Below are 21,912 nucleotides of genomic sequence, written 5' to 3'. Positions count from 1 at the left end.
AAAAACCTTAGGTTTCAGACCGTTCTGAAAACTCTGCTTCCAACAGTTTTTTCTACTCTCGGCTCGAACTGAGGCCAGTTCGTGACAGATTGCTTTATTTGGTCAACTGCTCCAGGCACGTTACTGCAGTGTTTACACTACAACATGCTAATGCTGTAATCATGGTTGCAGATGTCAATTTCTCGCCAATTCCGGATCATATTCCTGCTGGAACATGTCCGGTTGTATAGGTTTTGGTTTAGAAGCCTTTCTTGGGGTTTTTAACGGTAGAAAGTGGGCTATACTCTGTAACAATTTTTCCACCAACTGCACTCAATGACAGTCGGTACAGATGTGGAAGTGTGGGGGGAGGGTACAGTGGAGCTACAGTGGAGCATCTAAGATGGAGGGTGAATACAGGGGCAACAGCCACGGGCAGTATGAGAAAAATAAAGTTTTCTAAACATTAAAGTATGTAAACATGTTTTCTAATAGAAACCCAAAATACCGGTATGAACCTGAAAATGAGCATAATAGGTCACCTTTAAACATTTTAAATAGTTGAAATATTGAAACGGTTGAAGTTTAAGTTGAAGTAGAAATACTGAGAGGTTAAAAGGAAAGACGAAGAAGATAAAGCTCTGAGGGAAGCGTCAGCTGAAGTGAAAGTGCTGAAAGGAGTTGAAATGTCAGATGATGGAATACATTTCCCTGAAATATTTAGTGCCCATTCAAGTAAATAACTTAGACTGATGTCTGTTACAGTTGATTGCAGTGTTGTTGCAGTATTGAAGTGTAGGCACTTGAAGCAGTTGCAGTAAATTGTGTATGAACAGTGTAAGTTGTAGAAGTTAGAAGAGCCGACATTCAAATATTCAGCTTGAAGTCATGTTCTGTTTATAAACTGCAGTAACATTTACCATTTATTGTGCTTGGTAGTATCTTGAAATTCCCCATATGTGCCAACATTTGAACCTTTAATGCTTCTACCAACATGAAAAAACGCTTAGTTGTCAAATTGACAATAAAAAATAAAATACAAAAAAAAAAACATTAAATCGGCAACAATTTTAGTAATCAACCAACCATTTATGTAATTTTTTGGAAGAAAAAAAAATGCCAAATATCCCCTTGTTCCCGCTTCTCAAAGGTTTATATTTGCTGGTTTTCTAAGTCTTGTAGGATATTAAACGGAACACCATCAGACATAAATCCATGTGAGCTTGGGCTCTGGAAAACTGAGGTAAATATGTTTCACTATTTTCTGACCTTTTGTGGACTAAATGATTAATATAATAATCAAGTAAATGATCAGCAGATAAACATAATAAAAGCAATAGTAAAAAAAATAATCTTTACAGTAGGTGCAGCCCTAGAACAGGGCACCTTTGGAGAGTAGCAAGAGAGGTAAACATGGAAAATATAAACTCGAATTGCATACGGTATGTGTCATTTCAAAATAAAAGAAAATACAAAAGATAAAAAAATGTATCCATGGCTTTGACCAAAATCAAAAACTTCATGACTAGACTGAATAAAACTAATAACAAATATATATAACAAGAACAGAACATTAATGGTCAGAAAAGATCACATTCAAGTGGTTTACAATCTGTTAAAACTCACAACTAAGGACCTGAGGGGAACAGCAAGTGTGTATGACAGCAGTGTGCTGATGCTCAAGCTGTGAGCTCACTTAAAGCAGACATGGCAGGTAGAATTGGAAGAAGAAATTATCCAACTTCTTCTTCATGACATTGATGATAACCGAGTCTCTGTAAATGCGTTGAACCAGTATGTCATCTTTGGAGAACACCAAGAGATCACACCACTCCATGCCCGTCACCATCATCTCTCCTTGGATGTGCCAATAGTGCGAGTGGCTCTTCTTCAGTTGCAAGACTCCATCCTGGCAGAACAGGAACCCACACTCGATGAAGCTCCGAAACCTGGTGCATTTGACATGCACCAGCCCAAAACTAGGTTTCTCCTTGGGGTCGTACACCAACCCGTCAGGCAGCGCCCCCAGCCATGGAGCATTTGGATGCACCACTAAACCGCAGGGGGACCAGTTGACACACAAATGGTTACAATATTCCCGAAGTGCCTCAGCCTTCATTTGCTTTTCTATCTGTGCCGTCTTGCACCTGGACAAACCTTTCTGCATCTTGAATATCAGGCGCTTCGCATTGCTCCGTCCTGGTTTAAGTTTGCAGATATCCCTAAAATGACTGGTCAAGCGCAGCTTGCGCAGCTCCTCTACCGCTTCCTCGCTTCCACGCGTGGAGTGCTCCAGACTGCGTGCTGCCTCCCAGGTGATTTCCATGACTTCCATATGTTCAGCCTCTTTGGCATTGAGGCTAGGAGAAGGCAACATTAGCTCCAGTTTGTGATAACTCAGGGGAAGCAGCGGTCGATGGGGAGCATTGTCATGAGTCTTGTAATCCTGACCTGATGGCACAGGGCACTGGTAGGACAGGGGGGAACCTTTAGGTACTTTGCCAAAAGCACAGTCCACTAATTCCACATTCTCTGTGAGGCCCATTTTGGTTATCAGAGGCTTCTTGTCCTCTGGAAAGTCCTTGAAGGCTTCTGTGAGCCTTGCCAAAAAGGACTGGCAGTCAGTTGGGGCAGGAATGAAACATTGTTGGGGCACCATCCTGTATGAAATAGGTTAACACCATTAGCTATATAATAATACAAATAAAACAATAACAAATAAAATTGCTGTCATTTAGAGTCTCCATTCTTACCTTGGTAATTCTAGCATGGTTTTCTGCAGGGACCGCTTTGGCTTCTTCCATTTGTTAGCAAGAAAAGAAAAACTCATTATTTTATGCATCAACTGTTAAAAATAAACCAGGCTTTCAATGTAAACAAGGACATATTCAGGCCTAGAAACTCTATCCATCTTTTTGTGGCAGTCTCATTTGATTAGGTAAGAGTTTGGTTGGTTTAATGCAAACACTGAAACAAGGGAATAGTTTGAAAAAAAAAAAAAAAAACTCAAGTTATCCTGAGTTAGTTTCAGTGAAGAGGCAAATCCTGATTTCCTGGTTTAAGAACTGCTTATGCAAACTGCAAAAATTGAATTTGCTAAATGTAAGACAAGCGTTAGGCTAATTGATGAACTGTGGGGTTTAAGAGTGATCTCTGGAAGCTATATTATAGAACACTGAAAACGTCAACTTAAAACCCCACTAAATGTATAGTAATAGAAACAGGAAACAAGCAGTGGTTGTTAGCAGCAAATATGCTGTATCTATGTGCTTGAAAAGTACATAATTAACTGATCAAATTGGAAATTAATACTTTTTAGGCATCGACTGATCAATGAGTTGCTTAATCATTTCAGCACTAACATGAACCAAATAGTTAAGGCAAACCTTCGCTCTGTACCTAAGCCGGTCAGGGGCAGCATTGTAATTGTGTTTCTGATAAAAGATTAAGGACTACATCATTTTGCTTTCATCTAAAAAAAAAAAAATTGATCTGCCCCAGCAGGCTCAACAGTTAATAAATGCAATGACAAAGTGCTCTAAAATCAAGGATGTGGCGGTATTTGATGACTGACTGCTGACCCACACGGATGTAAGCCATGGCTTTTTGAATACATAACAAAGCTTCTCCCGCCTGTCACAGTCAAATCTATGGGGTGTAGGGCATTGAAACAAGCTTACCGTTAAGCTTTTCCCTGACTTTATATCATGTGTTTGAGGTTCCCGACTTTCAGTTGAGCTTTCTTGGCTCCTGGATAGCTGTGGGAAATCTGTGAGTCTCTCTGAGTCCGATGCAGAACAGTCCTCATCTTCATCAGCGGAGAGTATATCATTTTTTTGAGGTTCCTGACTTCCACTTGAGCTTTCTTCGCTCCTGGATAGCTGTGGGAAAGCTGTGAGTCTCTCTGAGTCCGATGCAGAATCTTCATCAGCTGAGAGAGTGCCTGAAGAAGATTGGGGGTTGCACTCAACTACTTTTATGTTGAATGAGTCGGCGAAGCAGAGCATTCTTGCATCTTCTTCTTCTGGGTCATTTTTCACACAATCTGGGGCAATAAAGTGTTCAGCTTCCCCCAGCCCATGCTGTTGCTCCGATTCCCAACTTATGTCATATTCAATTTCCTCTTCTTTGGGTTTTTTAGCCAACGGCTCTGATATTTCCAGGTCCGCCCTAGTGTTGAGGTCAGGGGGCTGCTCTCTGACATCTGTTGTTGCTCCAGTGTTTTGGCTGCTAACATCTATTGTGGGGAAAAAGAAAACCAGCCACAGTAGTGGCCCCTTGAATCTATATTTCTTTTTACACACCAGAAAACAAAGTTGTAGGACAAACTACAAAAATAGAGACAACCTTGTTTGATCATACCGATATCTTTTATTGCACTCAGGTGCGAGACTAGTCATAAAATACAACATATAAATATATGAACATATGCTATGCTATATTGCTATAGCAACATAAGCTAAGTTAGCTCATTTTCAAACTTATGCAAAGACACACTGCTGCAACCTACTTCAACAAAGCAGGCGACATTGTAGTATCTCACGTTATTCAGTTGAGAGAGTATCTAAAGTGACAAACCTATCCTCGGTAACTTTATCTCGGGGTTGAGGACCATGTGCAGTACATTCCGCAGGCGTTTGTTTTCCTCGTAGTACGCCTCTACAATAGTTTCAATCTCTTCAAATATCTCCACAGCCACGGTAGTAAATCGTTCAGTTAAAAAGCCCCGAAGACTCTGTAGTTTGGTGTTCGACATCTTGAACGCGTATGTACTAATTGGCGTTAGATTCAAATATTTTGAGTTTGAGGAATGCGAAAGAAGCGCGCGGAACCTCCAAAAACTAAAATCAACCGGAACATGAAAAAAGACTTCCGTTGGGAAAAGGCTTCTTCTTTAAAAACGTTTGGCATTAAAGGCATACTATGTAACGTTTCCCTCGTCGGTCCCCCTACAGGTTGTCTCATTGGAACTACAGCTCGCACGGCTGTAGTTCCAATGAGACAACCTGTAGGGTAGTGGTTCTCAAACTTTTTTCAATAATGTACCCCTTTTGAATTGTTTCTTTAAGCTAAGTACCCACTGACCAGCGCTAATCATTTTCGGTAAACAGGAACAGTATAACGCTGTCACACATATATATATATATATATATATATATATATATATATATATATATATATATATATATATATATATATATATATATATATATATATATATATATATATATTTATTTAAGAAACCAATTGAGAGAAATGTATTAGTACAGTTGTTTTACCAATGCATTACAAATATCGCATTTGTCAATAGTTTTATTTCCATATTGGGAACATAATTACTGACAACTTGTCGTTTTATACAAACAAACATGTTTTATGTTTGATTATGTTGGCATGACAGTGGATTAAAGAGATAAGGTCTTAGGAAGAAGTCACTATCATCTGATATAGTCATTCCTAGAGTTGGAGGGGATAACCACGACACACGCAACACACCAAAAGAGGGCGGTAATGCACCATTTAGTTTCACTAGCTACCATAACTATGAAGAAGAAGAAGGAGAAAAAGAAGAGGGTGGGGGGGCAGGCAGCTTCTGACAGTGAACCGCTCCCCCACCAGTCAACAGAAGACATTACCGGACAGCTCGGTGTAAATACAATAGTAACGTTTACTATTCACGGGAGACACGTTTTACAACTTTGAGCCGATTAGTTGGTTCCTGCCCGCACTAGTCCAACGTTATCGTTGGTGATGATGGCAAACTGAGTAAACACTGTTGCTTCGAGTTTTTGCATAACGTTAAGTTACCTTAGATAGCTAGCTATAACGCAAGGTATCTAGCAAGCAAAAGCTAGGTAAGTTTAACCTCAGTGTTTACGGCGCGTCGAGTAGCCAGTTGCTCTAGTCTGTCAAGTTATCGACACAAAGCCAGGTGGCCAGGTACTTGGTAAAGATGGGTGACATAAACCCATCGACATCCAATGCATTTCAGTCGGAGGTAAGAGTAACGTCAACTGTTTTACAGTGAGTAGTCTGCAGACATGGCTAACGACGTTAGCAAATGTCAACTTGATCGAGGTTGTCACCACACTGTAACGTTAGCAGCTGCTGGTTAGTTAGCGTTAGCTTACTGCGCTAATGTTGTCATAATGTTAGCTGTTTGTCCAGAAACTAAATAAATTACACACGCTAAGCATTCAGACAAGCTTAGTTCAAACTGTCAACTTTGTGTTAAAGAATAGCTAAGTAATTAACGTTACTTCAGATGGTACTTTGTAAGGTTGTTCACGCTAAAGCTAGCTTAACGATTCATCGAAAAGAAAACCTCATCATTGCGATGCATGCTAACATTAACGTTGGCATCGTATTCACACCATATGCTTTTATCGTGGATAACACTGATGCTTTTATGACTCTCTGTGACTCATCGACAGTCTTTAACTCGAATGTATTAATTACTTCATAGTTTTGTTTTGCTAGTTAAACTCCACCGATACTAGCCAGCAGCTAGCTTCTTAGCATTAACGTTAGTTACTTATTTGCTGTCTATTGCTAGCCGACCTAGCGAATATTAGCTGTCGTTTATAGTTGGTTGTTTGTGGGGGTTGGTAGGAGGTTTCACGGATGAGTCCAGAAAGACATGGTGTCCATGCGATTAATTCACCTTCTGCATATGTTTGTCAACATGTATTTTTTTAGTTTTTGTTCAGTTTTGTTAACTGTTACGTCGCATCGAGCCGACGCTGATTGTCAGTTTGCAGAGTAACGTTATGGTAGTGTGCCAAACACTTGTCGCTAATGTCAGCGCCATGTCGGGATGTGTTACGTTTAATGCGAATGCTCCTGTGTTTCAGGGTTTCAGTCCGCCATACCGGAGGAGGACAGTAGAGGATTTTAACAAGTTTTGCACTTTCGTCTTGGCCTATGCCGGTTACATCCCATACCCCCAAGAGGTGAGTAAATTAGGCAGTTTGTGCCTGTAGCTACACAGTAACGTTACATGCACTGCATTTACATTAAAAGTTATATTTTTAAATGCACTCGTTTTATTCAGCTACATTTTCATGAAATGCTTCATTTACCTCTGAGGACTGTTGTATTGAGTTACAGCATGTTTCATGTAAACAAAGTCAAATAAACAGCTAGGAAAATATCCTGGTGGTAGTAGTAGAAAATCCTTTCCAAAAACATAATTTAAATTCAAAATACACCTACAGTGGATAACACAATTCTAAAATTCCTCAAGGGGGGGGGCATACATACCCACAATGCGTTCAATGACATAAAAATATCTGTGGTAATTTGATGAAGACAATACATTTACAAAGGATCTGAATGTATATGTATGTAATCATTTCCAGTAAAATCTGTTTTGATTGACATTGAGCAGTCTAGACTTTGTGTTGGTGGATGTCATTGTCTGGAAAGGTGGTGTTGTGAAACTGTTTGCATACTGTCTTAACAAGTAAGGCGCATATCTTTTATTTAATCTTGAATTGTGTCGACTCTGTAAATTGGATATGGGACGTTGAGTTCTCTTTTGCCCATTGAATTGCATCTTCTGTTTGGGGACAGAGAGGTAGATAGCCAGATAATGACATTATCAGGAACTGCTTCTTTTGTCTCTGTAGTTTTTCGGTCTTTAAGAGTTTATTTGAGTTTCAGCATGCCCTCTGCAAAGAACTAACCTTTTCCTTGCCATTCACATGGCAAGAGTACTTTTTTGTTGTACGCACAATTTCGGTTGTGACTGTTATTGGTGTTAACACATAGCTTCATGGCCTCCTGTTTAGTTTGCTGGATCGGTCTGTGATCTGTCATCTACAGTACAGTTCCGTTTGTCAATGCCTTACCTGAGCCCATCTGTTGTATAGAAAGCTTAGTCATTAAAACATGCAACAAAGTGTGACCCCCTTATTTCAGTATGTGTGCAATTTATTGTGTTCGAACTGATGTTGGACAAATTTACTTCCTCTTCCTCATCATCAGCGGCAGAGATTTCTAGATTCTGACTCATTTTGTTTCAGTTGTGTTTTTTTTACTTTAAAGGTTTTTCTGTCACTGTGTTGCACTTCTATTCCCCTTTGACACGTGCTAGATTTGTTTTCATTTCCGTCCCCTCTGGCTGTGTTTTCATCATGTCGTGCAAGACTGTCCTGTCATTTGTTGATACTCGGTGATGGTTTTATGCGCCAGATATCCTTGCTACTGCAAATACAGCTCAATTGTTGTCACGTCAGAATGAGAGGTCATAGAGATCTCAATTGTACATGGAAAAATGTAATATGATGCATAATGCAGCCCAACATTCAAGCTGTCATTAAAATGTACTTTAGCTTTGCCTGCAGTCTGATTACTGGACACTTTTTGAAACCGATTAATAACACCAACGCTGCTGCATTGTTAGACAATGGAAATGGAATTTATAACCAAAGACAGCCAAATCTTCATGATCTGAAGCTGTTGTGAAATGTTTGTTTAAGGCACTTGAATAAGCAGTTATTGTTTAGTTTAAAACAGTCTAAAGGAAATGTTAAATTGTAGTGTGGTTAAAACTCACTATTTACATTATTTACAGTACTTGATTTACAGTGAAAAAAAAGGTACACAACCTTATTTGTTTAACAGTAATTTAGTTTTACTACGAACCATCACCGGAAGTGCTTTTATTTTGAAGTAGCCTACACAGAAGTTGTCTGTTGTGTACTTTTGCTAGCTTGTGTACTGGATGAACATGAGACGCTAGATGCAAACATGTCCGTCATGCTTAAGTTTGTCCACGTTCTTGTTTTGTAAAACTGCAACATATTGAACAGTAAATGTTCACAGTAGAAGACAAGCATTTTTGGTCATTGAAGCCATTCCACTGCAGAAACCACACACACACACACACACACACACACACACACACACACACACACTCTAATTCTTGGTACAAATGCAATGCATTTATTGGTATTGGCATTGATCTTATTGTTGAGTGGATGGATCTGTTAAAGGGATGGTTTGGAGTAATTTCACCCTAGGGTGCTTTGCACCATGACCTCGAGCCAAACGCCCCCCCAGAAGCTTTTTTTCCCTTGGTCTAACATTGGGCGGGTTAGCGCTATCAGCCGAATGGCTTAGTGCAGGCGCTAATGGATCCAAAGTCTACAAACTACAACACCGAAAAGAGATACAACAAAAATATGTAATACTTTAACTTATTTTTTTTTAAAGTAAGTGCTGAAGTACAACTAGCAGGAGACAAGTTATAATTGAGGTAAGTTTGGAGACACCTTATTTAATCATTAAATTGATAAATATTGTTGTCTCTCTTTTCGGTGTTGTAGTTTATAGACGGTCCCTAAGCACTCGTTTTACTGCCGTCTCATCGCCGGCTGCTTGTAGTAGAGACCAAAGCCATCAGGCAAGTGTTATTTAAATAAACTCCTGGTGTACTGACAAACGTCCCAATGCCCCGTTTTTATGAGTACAGAACCCTTTTTGTACTACTGTAGAAGTTTGGTACCATTCCGGGCATCGACAGGCAGACACAGTCAACTCATTTGAAAAAAATGTTAAAGACCTACCTCTTTAAGAAAGCTTTTAATCTTTAAGTCTTCGTAGTACTGCATCGCCATAGAAACCCTAGACACAATTTTTTTTTTTGTTACTGTTTTTTTAAGCACTTTTCAAATGTCTATTTTGTTAAATGTATTTCTATGAAGCTACATGTATCCTATTGTATTGTCTTCTTTTATGCCCTCTTAAACATGTAAGATGTCCTTGTGTATCTAGAAAGGCGTCCGCCAAATAAAATGTATTATTATTATTATTATTATTATTAGTGGGGTAATTTACGAGATACACCTTTTGGATCCATTAGCACCTGCACTAAGCCATTCGGCTGATAGTGCAAACTCGCCCAATGTTCAACCAAGAAAAAAAACTTCTGGGGGGTTGTTTGGCTCGAGGTCATGGTGCAAAGGACCCTAGGGTGAAATTACTCTGAACCATCCCTTTAATCACCAGCTTTATCCCCGGATCTGAGTTTGCACTCACTTACCCTATGTTCTCCCATGTTGCAGGACTCTCCACTGCGCAGTAGTTCCAGTCCTCCCAACAGTACAGGCAGCACCGCTGACAGTGATGGCTGGACTCCGGGACCCCCAACCCCTTGCCCACAGCGCCCTCCCAAGGTCCCCCAGGACAGGAGCAGGAAACGTCCACAGCCAGGAGCCACGCTGTCCAGTCACGCGAAAGATGTGAGTTGGATGACGTCACATCATTAGCCTTATATGTTCACCTTCATCCCTTTTAACATGCATGCTTCTTTTTTTTTTTCTATTTTGCAGTACACAATCACCAACCTGCACCCAGATGACCGCAGGAAAGGTGACAAGCTGAAGAAGAAGAAAAGGAGAAAGGAGAGGGAGCATTCAGTTGGTGAGGAAAGCCGGGTTCAGCAGGCCCACTCAACGGTTCCAGAGCTGCAGCACCCCATCTCCTTTGGTGGCCGAACGATCAAAGAAGAGCCTGAAGATGATTTCTGCATTCCCCTCCACCCCCAGCACCTGCCTAACCCAGCCCCCTGCAAGGAGGAGCCCAAGGAAGAGCGTCGAAACTGGGATGGTCAAGACCTTGAAGAAGGGATGGTAAAGGTACAGAAGGTGGAGGGCCTTTCAGGAAACAGAACAGTGTTCCGCCAGGGGAAACAGGTGGTGTTCAGAGACGAAGATGGATCAGGCGAGGATGAGGACATCATGGTAGACTCCGGTAAGGTTTTCTATTGGTACATATATTGCATTGTGACAAGTTTTACAAAGTGACCGAGCTTAACTCTCCTGTCTTTTCAGATGACGACTCGTGGGACCTGGTGACGTGTTTCTGCATGAAGCCTTTTGCGGGCCGGGCCATGATCGAGTGTAACCAGTGTAACACCTGGATCCATCTGTCGTGTGCTAAGATCCGCAAGAGCCATGTGCCAGAGACATATGTGTGCCAGAGCTGCCGAGAGTCCCGCGGAACCGCAGACGCCCGCCGCTCCCACCGCTCGCGCATAGGCCCACGCAAGCATCTGCTTGACTGACCCCAGGCCGAACCCTGAACTCTGACCCCTTTCCACTCCTGCTTCCCCTCCACTTGCTGGACTGTCCCTTCCTCCAATTCAGGTCTTGCACCCTTCGGTCTCTGTCCTTCATGGTCAGCCATGAACCCACATTTTCTATAAACACTTTGATGGACCTATCCCAAGCCCTTATCCCATTTGAAAACAGTTTGAGTGCTATTTTAGATTTACTAAGGTTTGTTCCTGCTTCCCTACAGACCCTGTGCGTAAGGCAATCACTGAATGGATGTCTGTTTGTAGATGACATTAGCATAGCAGCAAACCTCTACCGTTGTGACTTGGTGTCTCATGAACACTGGAAACCTTTTGAACTGCCATATAGAGAGAATACCCTCACAACTGCCACCCACTATGGTGCATGCTGGGATTTGTGGGAAAGACGGTTTGCACTTTTCTCACTTTTGTTAAAAAGAATCCACATGACTGTTCTGACATAGACAGGTACGTCTTTCTGATTAAACTGGATTTGATTTCTTTTAGATGCCTCTATTAATGTTACACAATGAACCGTTAAAAATGAGAAAACAAGTTAAGTCTTGCGTTAATTGCTTCAGATGGTGCTATAGTATTAAACTGAGGTATAATCCAATAGAACAAAGATGTAAGATAATAGACAAGAGACTGCATCTGCTTCATGTGTTTGTTCTGTTTTGTTATTTAAGACATTGTGAAAGAGTATCATTGAGGCTTGACACCCGTACAACTGAACCAAGCGCTTGTTCCTCTCCCTTCTACTTCACAAACTGTCTTCCAGCCTCGGCTACTCCTCTAAATCAAGATGTTACTTGGCCACACACGAAGCTTTCGTACTATTAGCTTTTCAAAAATTTTGAAACAGTGTTCTTATTTCACCAGAATTTTCTTTCTGGTGAGTTTTCTTTCTTCGTAATAAATAACTATTATTTCACAGTTTGAAAAAGCCAGATAACAGACGAGATTCCAATGACAAAGAGTTTTCAGTAAAGGTGTTTTCTGTTGCCTCTGGTCAGTGTTTTTGCTGCATTTTATGACCGGATTAAACAGAGGTATTGTTATTAAATACCTTTTTATTTGCCAAACCGTTATTTAAATTCACCTTTGTCTTCAACCGTTCCATGCTCGTGACAGAGTTTTCAGAGACAAGTATATTCACAGAAGGGAACTCATATGGCCGTCCTGTTTAAGTATCAGCTATCTTTACTGGAATAGTGTTAGAAAGATTCTGTCAAGAGTCCATTTGAAATTATGCATGCGAGTTTGTTTGTTTGTTTGTTTGAATGGTTGAAACTGTGTGAGGATGCAGGCAAAGCATGTCCTGGTTACGGCTCAACTAAGCTTCATGGTTTTTAGGCCTTTTGTAAGATGGAGAAAATGGATATCTGCAAAGTACCATGGGCAGGGTCAGTTTGTTTTGTGTGTCTCTGAAGGGTCAGATCAGAAGAACGGATCTCTGTCTCTTATCACCTCTCACTAATGTTTTCACAGCAGTATTCGTTCACCATATGCAGCGGGTTGTTTTTGTAGGGAGCGTTTTCCTCAAAACTTGCTGGAAATTTGATTTTAAGCATTGGTATTCATGTGCCATCTGCTGTTTCTGATTATATAAAAGCCATACTGTTGTGACAGATTTTAGACTCAGAACCTTTATCTTAGTCAAGGATGGGATTTTACAATGCAGAATCAACGACTTCCCTAGGGAATGACTAACACACACAATGAATGTTTGGTATGTAAAGAAGAAAACTTAGTTTAAAGTGGTTAAGCTCATCTCTGCACTCATCTTCATATTTACAAATGTTGGTTAACTAGTTCTTACCCAGCAATTGACAGATCTTTAAAAAAAAAACATCCGTTTGTGGTGTTTTTAGGACGTTTCAAGACCTAAAATCATTTTTGGTTTCTCAGGACGTTCATGTCTTGAGAACCTGAAGAGACTTCTTCAGGCACAAATTTCTAATTTTAATCTGCGTCTTTAAGACATCAGTGTAATTAATGTTAACAATGCTCGTTTATTCTGATCTTGGATAATCCTATCCCCTTATTGAGAAAGCGTTGTCTGTACTGTGGTGCAAACTGTTTCTGTGAAACTATTGTAAACTATTGTAAATAAAGAGTTACCATTTTAACTTGTTGCCTTTTCCAATCATATCACATGCCTTGTTTTTTTTTGTTTTTTAAGAGGATGGTACATCTACAGTGCTCTTGAAATCAAACAAGACTCTGATGGTTTCATATTTATTGTAGTCTTAACAGGACAGAGAGAACACAGGCTCCTCAACCATACAGTCTATTCACATACCAGTGTAGGTCAGTTTTGATGATGGGATGGAGTGTAACAGCAGGGAGCAGTTTTCTGCTGGCCTCTAGAGCAGTGGTGACCAGCTGACCTGTCAAAGTACTTCACAGCACACTTTAAACAAACAAGAGAATACATATACTACAAACAGAATCAGTGCAAAATGGCTGCTGTAATAGTGACCCCAACACAAGACCGTTTTGCATCTCCCTGTAGAGACGGACTTCCTTCCAACTAAATACCAAAACATATCAATCTCAATGCTTACTGTTCTGTTTTGAGCCTATCCACTCCTTTAGGTCTTGCAGGTCAATCACAGCAATGGAAAAAAAAAAATATCAATGAAGGGCACTACATAAAGTCAACCAGACTAGTCGTAACTTCTTAGATGTATACCCTGGAGTTCGGTAAAACTGTGCAGCTTAAATTAGAGGCTTCAGCACCACTTTCAATATGCTTTATGGTTTAAATACTATACATTTTGTGCAAAATATTCCCTTGTATTCAATAAAATACCATCTGTATCCTACAGTAACTGTTTTGATAGTGTTTTCAGGGATTCCCCATAGCCCACGACATGGTCTCCCAACAAAATTAAGAATACTTAACAAACTCGCTCTTTTCGCATTTCCCTTTGTAGTTAGTGTCAATCCGCAAACAGGAGTTTGTAGTTGTAATGTGAATTTAATTAAATGTGCATTTAATATTAAAACTTTGGGACTACTGTGCAACAACACGTCTGTATCTGAACAGAAAGTGCATCATAGCACATTAGATTTCCCCATGTCAACCTCACCACTGATAAGAAAATAGCTACAGACATATTAGTTATTGTGTGGATTATCACCTCAATGACAGCCAAGTGACACGCATGGTTTTAACATCATATACCATATATAAGAATTGACATTAGCAGATTAATCCTATATTGAAATTTAAAAAAAAAGAGGGACAGAGGACAAATTAAAATATATGGCACAGGACTGGTGTACAAACTGAACAAAGTCAAACAAATAAATGCAGCCGTGTAAATGTGCCCTAATCAGTAGAATGGTTTCAGTGTGGCTCAGGTCAGCTCCAGTCACACATTTTTTTGTCTGTCACAGTGACAGTATTAGCAGCAACACAACCTTTGTGAGGTAAAGTGTTGACCTACGCCCTCTACTGGTCGCATCACAACCAGGAAACCGTTATTCACATCTCCATTTTTGCTAGTTTATTACAAATCCATACTCGTAGTAACTGTTATCAGGGGCTTAGGGCTGGATGTACACCAGTGAAGTACAAACTATAACCTTCACTTATTAAAAAGCATTGTAAGGGATTCTGTTTGGGCTGCAACTGCACAGCAACAATCAATAAAAACTGACGCAAATCAAATCGAAGTGAAACTTCTGCAATGTAATGTAAAAAAAATGTTTGGAGAATTCAAGCCTTTCTCTCCTTGGTTTGATGATTACCATCAATGGGCATCTCTAGCACTTTCCCTCTCTGTACAATCCTTCCTCCAACTTCCATATCCCAACCCTCACAGATACAAGTTTTGAGCACCAGTTTACACCTGAGCAGCAGACATGTCACTAAAAGGCATAATAAATTAGGATGGGACATTTCAACAAGTAAACGATAACATGAGTTACGCAATCAACCCTCAGTCCAGCCTCAGGGTCACTGAGACATGATCCTGCATAGTGTTACTCTAAATGTTTGCACGAGTTAGTGAAATGACTGTTGTAATGTTATAACATACATTATTAGATTCAAACCTACCAGGGTGATAACACATACACGACAAAGACGACAATGATATGGGGTCAAATTACAGCACAGCTTATATACTTGACGTTATCAAATGTCAAGTATATAAGCTGTGCTGTCATTTTACATCTATAAATGTTTGTGCACTTTTAGCTCATCATTGAGGGGAATGGTCACCACGTCCGCAGTGACCATCAGTCCCCTCTGTGTAGTGCATATATAAAACTATGTTCAGGGCCAGTGTCTGATCTCCTGCAGCACGCAGATATTTGAGCAACTCTGTCAGGTGTAGCAGACTAGAGACACAAACGGTAACATCTTGTAGAAACTCTGAGCTGACTCCTGTATTCTGCTGAACCTCGGAGACGGGCCACAGGAGGAGGAGGAGCGGAGGGACTCGATAAACAGATTCACTAATACCATGTTAAAGAGGACCAGAGGAGAGAAACAGACTCATTGTTGTGTCCCCTTCATTCTTGGGTTCTTCTGTTTACACAAGGTCTGTTTTGTTTGCATTTTGTCCTCTGGTGTCCACAACAGTGGTGGGTTCCTAGGACTCAGACTCAATTCTGTGAGCTGAAAAAGAAAAGAAATAGAAGTTGGACGCATGCATATACTGTAGTAGTGTGCAGCTATATTATAAGAAAACTGGGTCTTCTGGGTAAAGTGGCTGCATACTGACATTGCTTGGGTATCCGTAGCGACTCAGTGTCTGCAGAGATGACTTGGTGCATGACACCTCTGAACTGGTACAGTAATTTGAGACTCTTCTCCTCTCCTACACAGGGGTCGTAGAAGCCCGGCAACCCTGCCTGCACACAGAGAAGCAATTCATATGCATGCATACAGATTTGTGGATTAACAAATGGACAAACTGACATTTAAAACACACATACACACGCACAAACCTTAGAGGCCTCGGTGAGGATGAGTTTGGAGTCCTTGACCAGGCACTGCAGAGGCACAGTAACATCGATGACCTTTGCTTTCTCCTGTTTCTGGCTGGTGTCTGACACAAACTTTCCATACCAGGCATTCAGGATGATCAGACCTGGACAGTAACATACAGTGCGTAGTGCTTTACTTAGGTGTGTATATACAGTATATGAATTATGATGCTCAGTTTAAAACAGAGAGCAGTACAGACAGACTGGAATGATGCACAGGATATGACGAGGAGTGCACAACTATTAAGTGTTATTGTGTAAATTCCATCTACAGCTGTGCAAACACAGAACATATGTCAGCTACGTCAAGCTGTGATATGGCAACAGCAGTCCTGCTACTATGTTAGCTTGATATCATTACTGCTAACAATTTATACCTCTACTTCTTGGACAGAGCATCTAGAAAGTGCTGTGAACACATCCCATAGAGTGACACTTCAAATAATTACATACACCCTCAACACAAATATAACAGGAAATCCATTAGCACACTGGATTTATAGTCTTGATTTACACCACACTTTGGTGTTCTGTGCACAGACTTACAAGGTTAAAACTGCAGCATGGATGGGCTACATCTTCATCACTTGCTTCACAGCAGTAGATGAGGAAAGTCACACTTAGAAAAACACAGTCCGGGAGCTACATGTATCACGGAGTTAATGCAACCATGAAAAAAAGTGTTTGACTTTTACCAAGTTTTGGCTGCAAATTAAAAAAAGGTTTCTCACCACGGTGTAGCGTCTGTGTGTATGTGTATGTGTGTGTGTGTGTGTGTGTGTGTGTGTGTTTCCTCACCCATCTTGGATTCTTCCGCTTCTTTGATTCTCCTCACAGACTCCTGCATCAGCAGAACCTGCAGAGGAGCCCAGGGAGAAAGAAGAGGAGGAGGAGAAGAACAAAATAGAATAGACTAAGGAGAGAGGACGAGATCAGGGCGATCTGAACCTCAAAACAATGATCAATGATCCCCCCCACACACAACAAATAACTGTGTTTGCATGCGAGTGTTGAGTACTCACAGCAGACTCTGCCTCGTGCTTCTTCTTGGCGATGTCTGTGGCCGAGCTCTTCCTCTGCAGCTCCAGATCTCTGAGAAGCACAAAGCAGACATCGACAATCACCCACTGGGATTCACTGTGGAGGCTCTCTATGACAGTGTGACAGAAACCCCCAGTAGTATTAACAACGCCCATAATCAAAATGTTGCATTTCTGCTTAACTCAGGGCTGTGTAGTTCCCTTCAGCTGATGGACATGACGTTTCATAATCAAACTATCCCTCATACATGCAAAAATATATATACACACTACCGGTCAAAAGTTTGGGGTCACTAATAAATTTCCATTTCACTCCATTATAGACAGAATACCAGCTGAGATCAGTTGCATTGTTTTTTAACCAGGGCAGCAGTTTTCAGATTACATTACGGGCTTACATAATTGCAAAAGGGTTCTCCAATGTTTTCTCAGTTAGCCTTTTAAAATGATATCAGATTAGTAAACAGAATGTGCCTTTGGAACATTGGATGAATGGTTGCTGACAATGGGCAATGTAGATATTGCATTAAAGATCAGCCACTTCTTTCTACAACAGTCGACAACCCTTTTGCAATTATGTAAGCACATAATGTAATCTGAAAACTGCTGCCCTGATTAAAAAAACTGATCTCAGCTGGTATTCTGTCTGTAATGGAGTGGAATGGAAATTTCTAAGAACTTTTGACCGGTAGTGTATGTTACAAAAAAGCAAAGCTTAAGGAGTAGTTCACAGGTTAACAAATAAAGATATGATAAAAGGTTAGCAGATCCATTCACTGTCAAATTCTGGCAATGTGAGATGCTGATTGAGTGTCAGAGGTTATGAGGACAGGAGATGTACTGACTGCTCTTTCTGTGCTTGTGTATATGGGATGACGATCAGTCTGTGGATGGCCATGTAGACCAGCAGGGGTCCCACAGTGGCGTAGAAGACAGCACTGGGCAGCAGCTGATCTGTTAGGTGGACAGGAAACAGGTACGTCTGACTGGCACGCGCCAACCTGCACGGAAACACCAGGACAAACATGCACACACATTAGATAACGATACAGGTAGATAAGGATCCACGAGAGAATGAGATCATATTTTGGGTTGGCCAGTACTTGATCTTGAGTGTGACTCCCTGAGGGACCCCGATGCTGACAGTGGCTGACAAGACACTGTGTCGACTGATCTTCCTCTCTGCTCCATATTCCACCACAGTACCAAACCAGCCTGTCCTGGAAAGGGAGGCACACAAAAATGAACAGAGACCATTAGAGTTAAGCACAGTACAACCAGTACTCTCTGGTTTTCTTTTTACAACTTCTAAAAAACAATTGTCATCAATTGTTATATTTCCTTTGATAATCGTAGATAACACGCTGCTAAAAGTTCTCATGTTCCTTCACTAATGATCACAAAACATATTTTTGATCCTGACATTACTAGGATTTGAAAAGACAAACTGCTTTCTTGTAATTATGAAATACTTTTTTCATGAAAAGCTTATACCACAATAATTTCACAATGTTCTTGCAAGAACAAGACAATGTAATTAAAAAACACTTTAAATCCTTCTAGACACTTCACACACACAAGGAATAATTTAATACCAGGCAGAAAAGCAATGTTTTCGGCTGGCGTTAAGTTGCTTTGACAAGGACAAACCATCTGCTAATCAATAGATTATTATTTTTTTGCATTGCTATGTTTTTGCACACCGCCTGTCCGTTAAACCAGCTCATTTACAGAAAATAAGTCCTTTGAGACAGGATACGCAGACAGACGTACTTCACAGAGCCTTTCACTTTGGTCTGGTCCTCATCCTGGAACTTGTACTGGTAGCTCATCATCAGGTAGGAGTGAGGCACACCCAGCTGGAAGGGGTGGAGTTGGGAGAGAAGTAATACAGGATGCATATAGTATATACAGTGAAAAAACAGCAAATATCATGTGTCTCTTGCATTTGTGTGTACCTGCAGAGCCAGAGTAAAGTGGCTGCTCTTTGTGTCTCGGACCAGGCTGGTGGTCATGGCGCTGTTGGGGCCCCAGCGCCACTGCAGATAGCCCATGGTGTTCTGGTCCAGGTGGCGTGCTGTCATCAGAGAACAGCTTGGCCGCAGACCTCGAGGTGAGAACTGTAAACCACACTGGGCTGTCAAGAAACTGGACAGAGAAGAGACAAAAAGAGAGAACATTAAAGAGAGCGACAATGCTGTTCATATGTCAATACAGTTTGTATTAGAGTCCCTTATATCAAACAATCAGGCCTTACCAACGTGAAGTGAGGTTGCGAAACACCTTTAACCCAATCAGAGGTCCAAGTATGTCTCCTGCACCCAACTCCAACTGCAAATCCGAATGCACAGAAACATTTATTGGTAGACGGGCAAGTCTGTGCCAAAATTACTAAAACAATCCTATTCTAACATTTAACACATGCACTTTGTAGTTTGTGTGTGTGTGTGTGTGTGTGTGTGTGTGTGTGTGTGTGTGTGTACCTCTCCCCAGCCCTTGGCTGACGTAACCCTTCGTACGGTCATGTTAATGTTGCCCCCTCCATTCCCATTGTGTGTAGAGAGCGAACCAGACAGCACTGCCGTGTCAGAGTTTGTCAAAGGAGCCTTAAGAAAGACAGGAAAGTTGTGCCTGATAAAACAGAGAATTATACAGTGACCCTGGCTTAGGTAAGGGTCACTTAGGTAAGAAAATGCTAAGTCAGTGTGTGTTTTGTTTTACCTCTATAGACTGGGAAATGTGCATCTTGTTGATTTCAATATGAGGAAATCCTCCTCCTGGCATTTCTTCAAAGTCCTCATCATAGCGGTCAAACAGGTCTGTTGCATCTACACCCACGCTGATGGTGCCCTAAATAATGAGGGAGTGAAGGGAAGAGTTTGACAGAATTAATTAAGAAAGAAGGAAAAGGGTGAGGGACATAATGAAATGAATGTGGAAACCCACAGTCAAATTTGAGTTGTGTTACACAATGTATTCAGTAATATCTGCATAAAAGTAGCGGCCCACACAAGAAATACAGTACAAGTAGTGAAGTTGACAGATGAATGCGGTGCAGTTGTGACTGAGAAAACCTTAGGGTTAGTTCTTTGCTGCAGTCTCCTCTCTTCTCTTTCTCTCTGCAGCCTTTCGTACTCCTCTCGAATCTCTGCCGGAGTTCTCTTCCTCTCCACCACCTACACAGCATCATCACCATAAGGTATGGTAATAAAGATATGTTAATGTCAAGTATGTATTATAGAGCAGCAAAACCACAAAAAAAACAGAATACATACCTCCCAGCCTTCCACCTCCAACCCTTTCTTCCCAAAGATGTCATAGATGGCTCTGGAGTGAGCATCACTCAGCACTGAGGGGGAACAGGGAAATTACAGTTCAGTTTATGTAGGTGTTTAGTGTTGTTGTCTTGATTTTCTTTGTGCTTTGAATGACATTTTGTCTGTTTCCATGCCCAGTTTAATTTCATCTGTATTTTTTTCAATAAGAATGGCAATAAAAATGTAAACTAAATGGTTTAAATTCCAACTTGTGTATACGTCCTTACCTTCATATGCCTGGTGTACCTGGTTGAAAAGCTGCTCTGCCTGGCTCTTCAGCTCTGGGTCTCGATGTTTGTCAGGATGGTAGAGCATGCACAGCCTCCGATATGACGCCTTTAGCTCCTCCAATGTAGCCTGTGACAAGAGAGAGGGCATGTCTCACTCATATAGGGCTGCAACCAACAATTCTTTTTATTATTGATTAATCTACCAACTATTTTGTTGATTCTTCGATTAACCGTTTCATCTGTAAAATTGCTATTTTTTTTATCCAAACAGTTCAGTTTAATGTACTATTATATAAGACACACTAAAGTAGGAGATCTTCACATTTTAGAGGATGGAACCAGCAAATGTGTTGAATGTTTGCTTGAAAATAACTTATAAACAAAATCGTTGCAGATTTATTTTCAATCACTTGGCTTATTAATCAATAATTCATTCCCGGTGCTGACACAACACTGTTGCATTAAAGCATCCTATTTTTATAGACCGTAAAAAAAACAGTCCACTGACATTAAACAAAGACTTAAAAGTGTGACAACTTCCTCTTAGGCTAGGGTGTCTGCCAAAGTAACTACTTAATGTTAGCTAACGTTTTCCAGTTCTTATCACGTCCAAACATAGGTCCAGGCCTCTCAGGCTCCCTAGTTTATTGAGAACTGATATTTGAGAAGGTGCTTATCAATGCAGACATTAGTTTTTGCAAACACCCACTTCAAAGTGCAAACACTGCCTCCAATCAAGTAAAGTAGATGCTGAAATATCATGCTTTTCATGCCTCTGAGGCATCAACACCGGTCTCGGATGATCGTGCTGATGAAGAAGACCGTCATTCAACTGGAGGATGATGCACCGACTGCAGACCAGTTTCTCAATGGAAATCTACCCGACATTCACGTCAAAAGGTCCGTCACCATTCGGCGTCATTGTAAAACTAAATGAACGGTACCTCTTTCCTGACGTTGAGCAGAGAGTAGTAATCCTGGTTATCAAACTCAAAATCATCATCGTCTAAGGACGCCGCCATGTTTGCGTTTGGTACGGTCCCGCCCACCACTCCAGTGTTCTGGAAGCTCATTGGTCAGCCGTATGGGAAGCGGAAGTTGCTCTGCCGCCCTCTGCTGGTTGTATTTGGGTTTGAGTTTAGCGCCAAAAAGATGTCATAACTCCATACAAGAAGAAAGGGATTGTAAAGTGTCTTTTTCTTTATAGAAGGTATTGTATTTGTCAGTGAGTAAACTAGCGTTACTTCCCTTTATTT

At 40.9% G+C, this 21,912-nt stretch overlaps 4 protein-coding genes across 16 annotated transcripts in view; 2 read left to right on the top strand and 2 right to left on the bottom strand.

Moving 5' to 3' along the window:
• Window positions 1-859: 859 nt before the first annotated feature.
• Window positions 860-4,884, bottom strand: LOC116067634. 5 transcript variants are annotated; one of them, XM_031324123.2, is made up of 5 exons: window positions 4,558-4,883; window positions 3,830-4,216; window positions 3,660-3,706; window positions 2,733-2,785; window positions 860-2,639 (listed from the first exon to the last, which is right to left on the bottom strand). In XM_031324123.2, exons 1-5 carry the CDS (start codon window positions 4,733-4,735, stop codon window positions 1,676-1,678), a joined length of 1,629 nt encoding a protein of 542 aa, XP_031179983.1. In that variant the 5' UTR covers window positions 4,736-4,883; the 3' UTR covers window positions 860-1,675. The 5 variants fall into 5 exon arrangements, with proteins under 5 accessions (XP_031179983.1, XP_031179974.1, XP_031179968.1 ...); XM_031324114.2 differs by having other exon boundaries at window positions 3,660-3,787; window positions 3,902-4,216; window positions 4,558-4,882; XM_031324108.2 differs by having other exon boundaries at window positions 2,733-2,776; window positions 3,660-4,216; window positions 4,558-4,884.
• Window positions 4,885-5,524: 640 nt separating this feature from the next.
• phf13 (PHD finger protein 13) lies at window positions 5,525-11,188 on the top strand. Its single transcript, XM_031324099.2, has 5 exons — window positions 5,525-5,977; window positions 6,834-6,932; window positions 10,050-10,226; window positions 10,317-10,737; window positions 10,818-11,188. Exons 1-5 carry the CDS (start codon window positions 5,933-5,935, stop codon window positions 11,048-11,050), a joined length of 975 nt encoding a protein of 324 aa, XP_031179959.1. The 5' UTR covers window positions 5,525-5,932; the 3' UTR covers window positions 11,051-11,188.
• Window positions 11,189-13,289: 2,101 nt separating this feature from the next.
• On the bottom strand, window positions 13,290-21,744 carry LOC116067609 (dnaJ homolog subfamily C member 11-like). The gene is made up of 16 exons (XM_031324076.2): window positions 21,601-21,744; window positions 20,654-20,783; window positions 20,385-20,458; window positions 20,184-20,285; window positions 19,831-19,959; window positions 19,593-19,715; window positions 19,367-19,440; window positions 19,068-19,257; window positions 18,883-18,968; window positions 18,213-18,329; window positions 17,955-18,110; window positions 17,092-17,161; window positions 16,868-16,925; window positions 16,031-16,173; window positions 15,805-15,934; window positions 13,290-15,698 (listed from the first exon to the last, which is right to left on the bottom strand). The coding sequence occupies exons 1-16, from the start codon at window positions 21,727-21,729 to the stop codon at window positions 15,673-15,675; spliced, it is 1,737 nt and encodes a 578-aa protein (XP_031179936.1). The 5' UTR covers window positions 21,730-21,744; the 3' UTR covers window positions 13,290-15,672.
• LOC116067612 (calmodulin-binding transcription activator 1-like) overlaps window positions 21,271-21,912 on the top strand; it is a 57,566-nt gene continuing 56,924 nt past the window's right edge. For 4 of the 9 annotated variants that reach the window (XR_004897547.1, XM_036001859.1, XM_036001857.1 and 1 more), the window contains exon 1: window positions 21,432-21,556. Coding sequence is in view for 8 of the 9 variants with exons in the window: in XM_036001859.1 (XP_035857752.1) it covers window positions 21,496-21,556 (61 nt within the window). In the remaining variant the exon portion in view is untranslated. Of the gene's footprint in view, window positions 21,557-21,912 lie in introns of all 9 variants that reach the window. The other 5 variants (XM_036001858.1, XM_036001861.1, XM_036001864.1 and 2 more) reach the window with 3 other exon arrangements.

The sequence above is a fragment of the Sander lucioperca genome, chromosome 6 (genome assembly GCF_008315115.2).
Source record: "Sander lucioperca isolate FBNREF2018 chromosome 6, SLUC_FBN_1.2, whole genome shotgun sequence".
Lineage (NCBI taxonomy): Eukaryota > Metazoa > Chordata > Actinopteri > Perciformes > Percidae > Sander > Sander lucioperca.
This window is presented reverse-complemented; position numbering and strand designations above follow the sequence as displayed.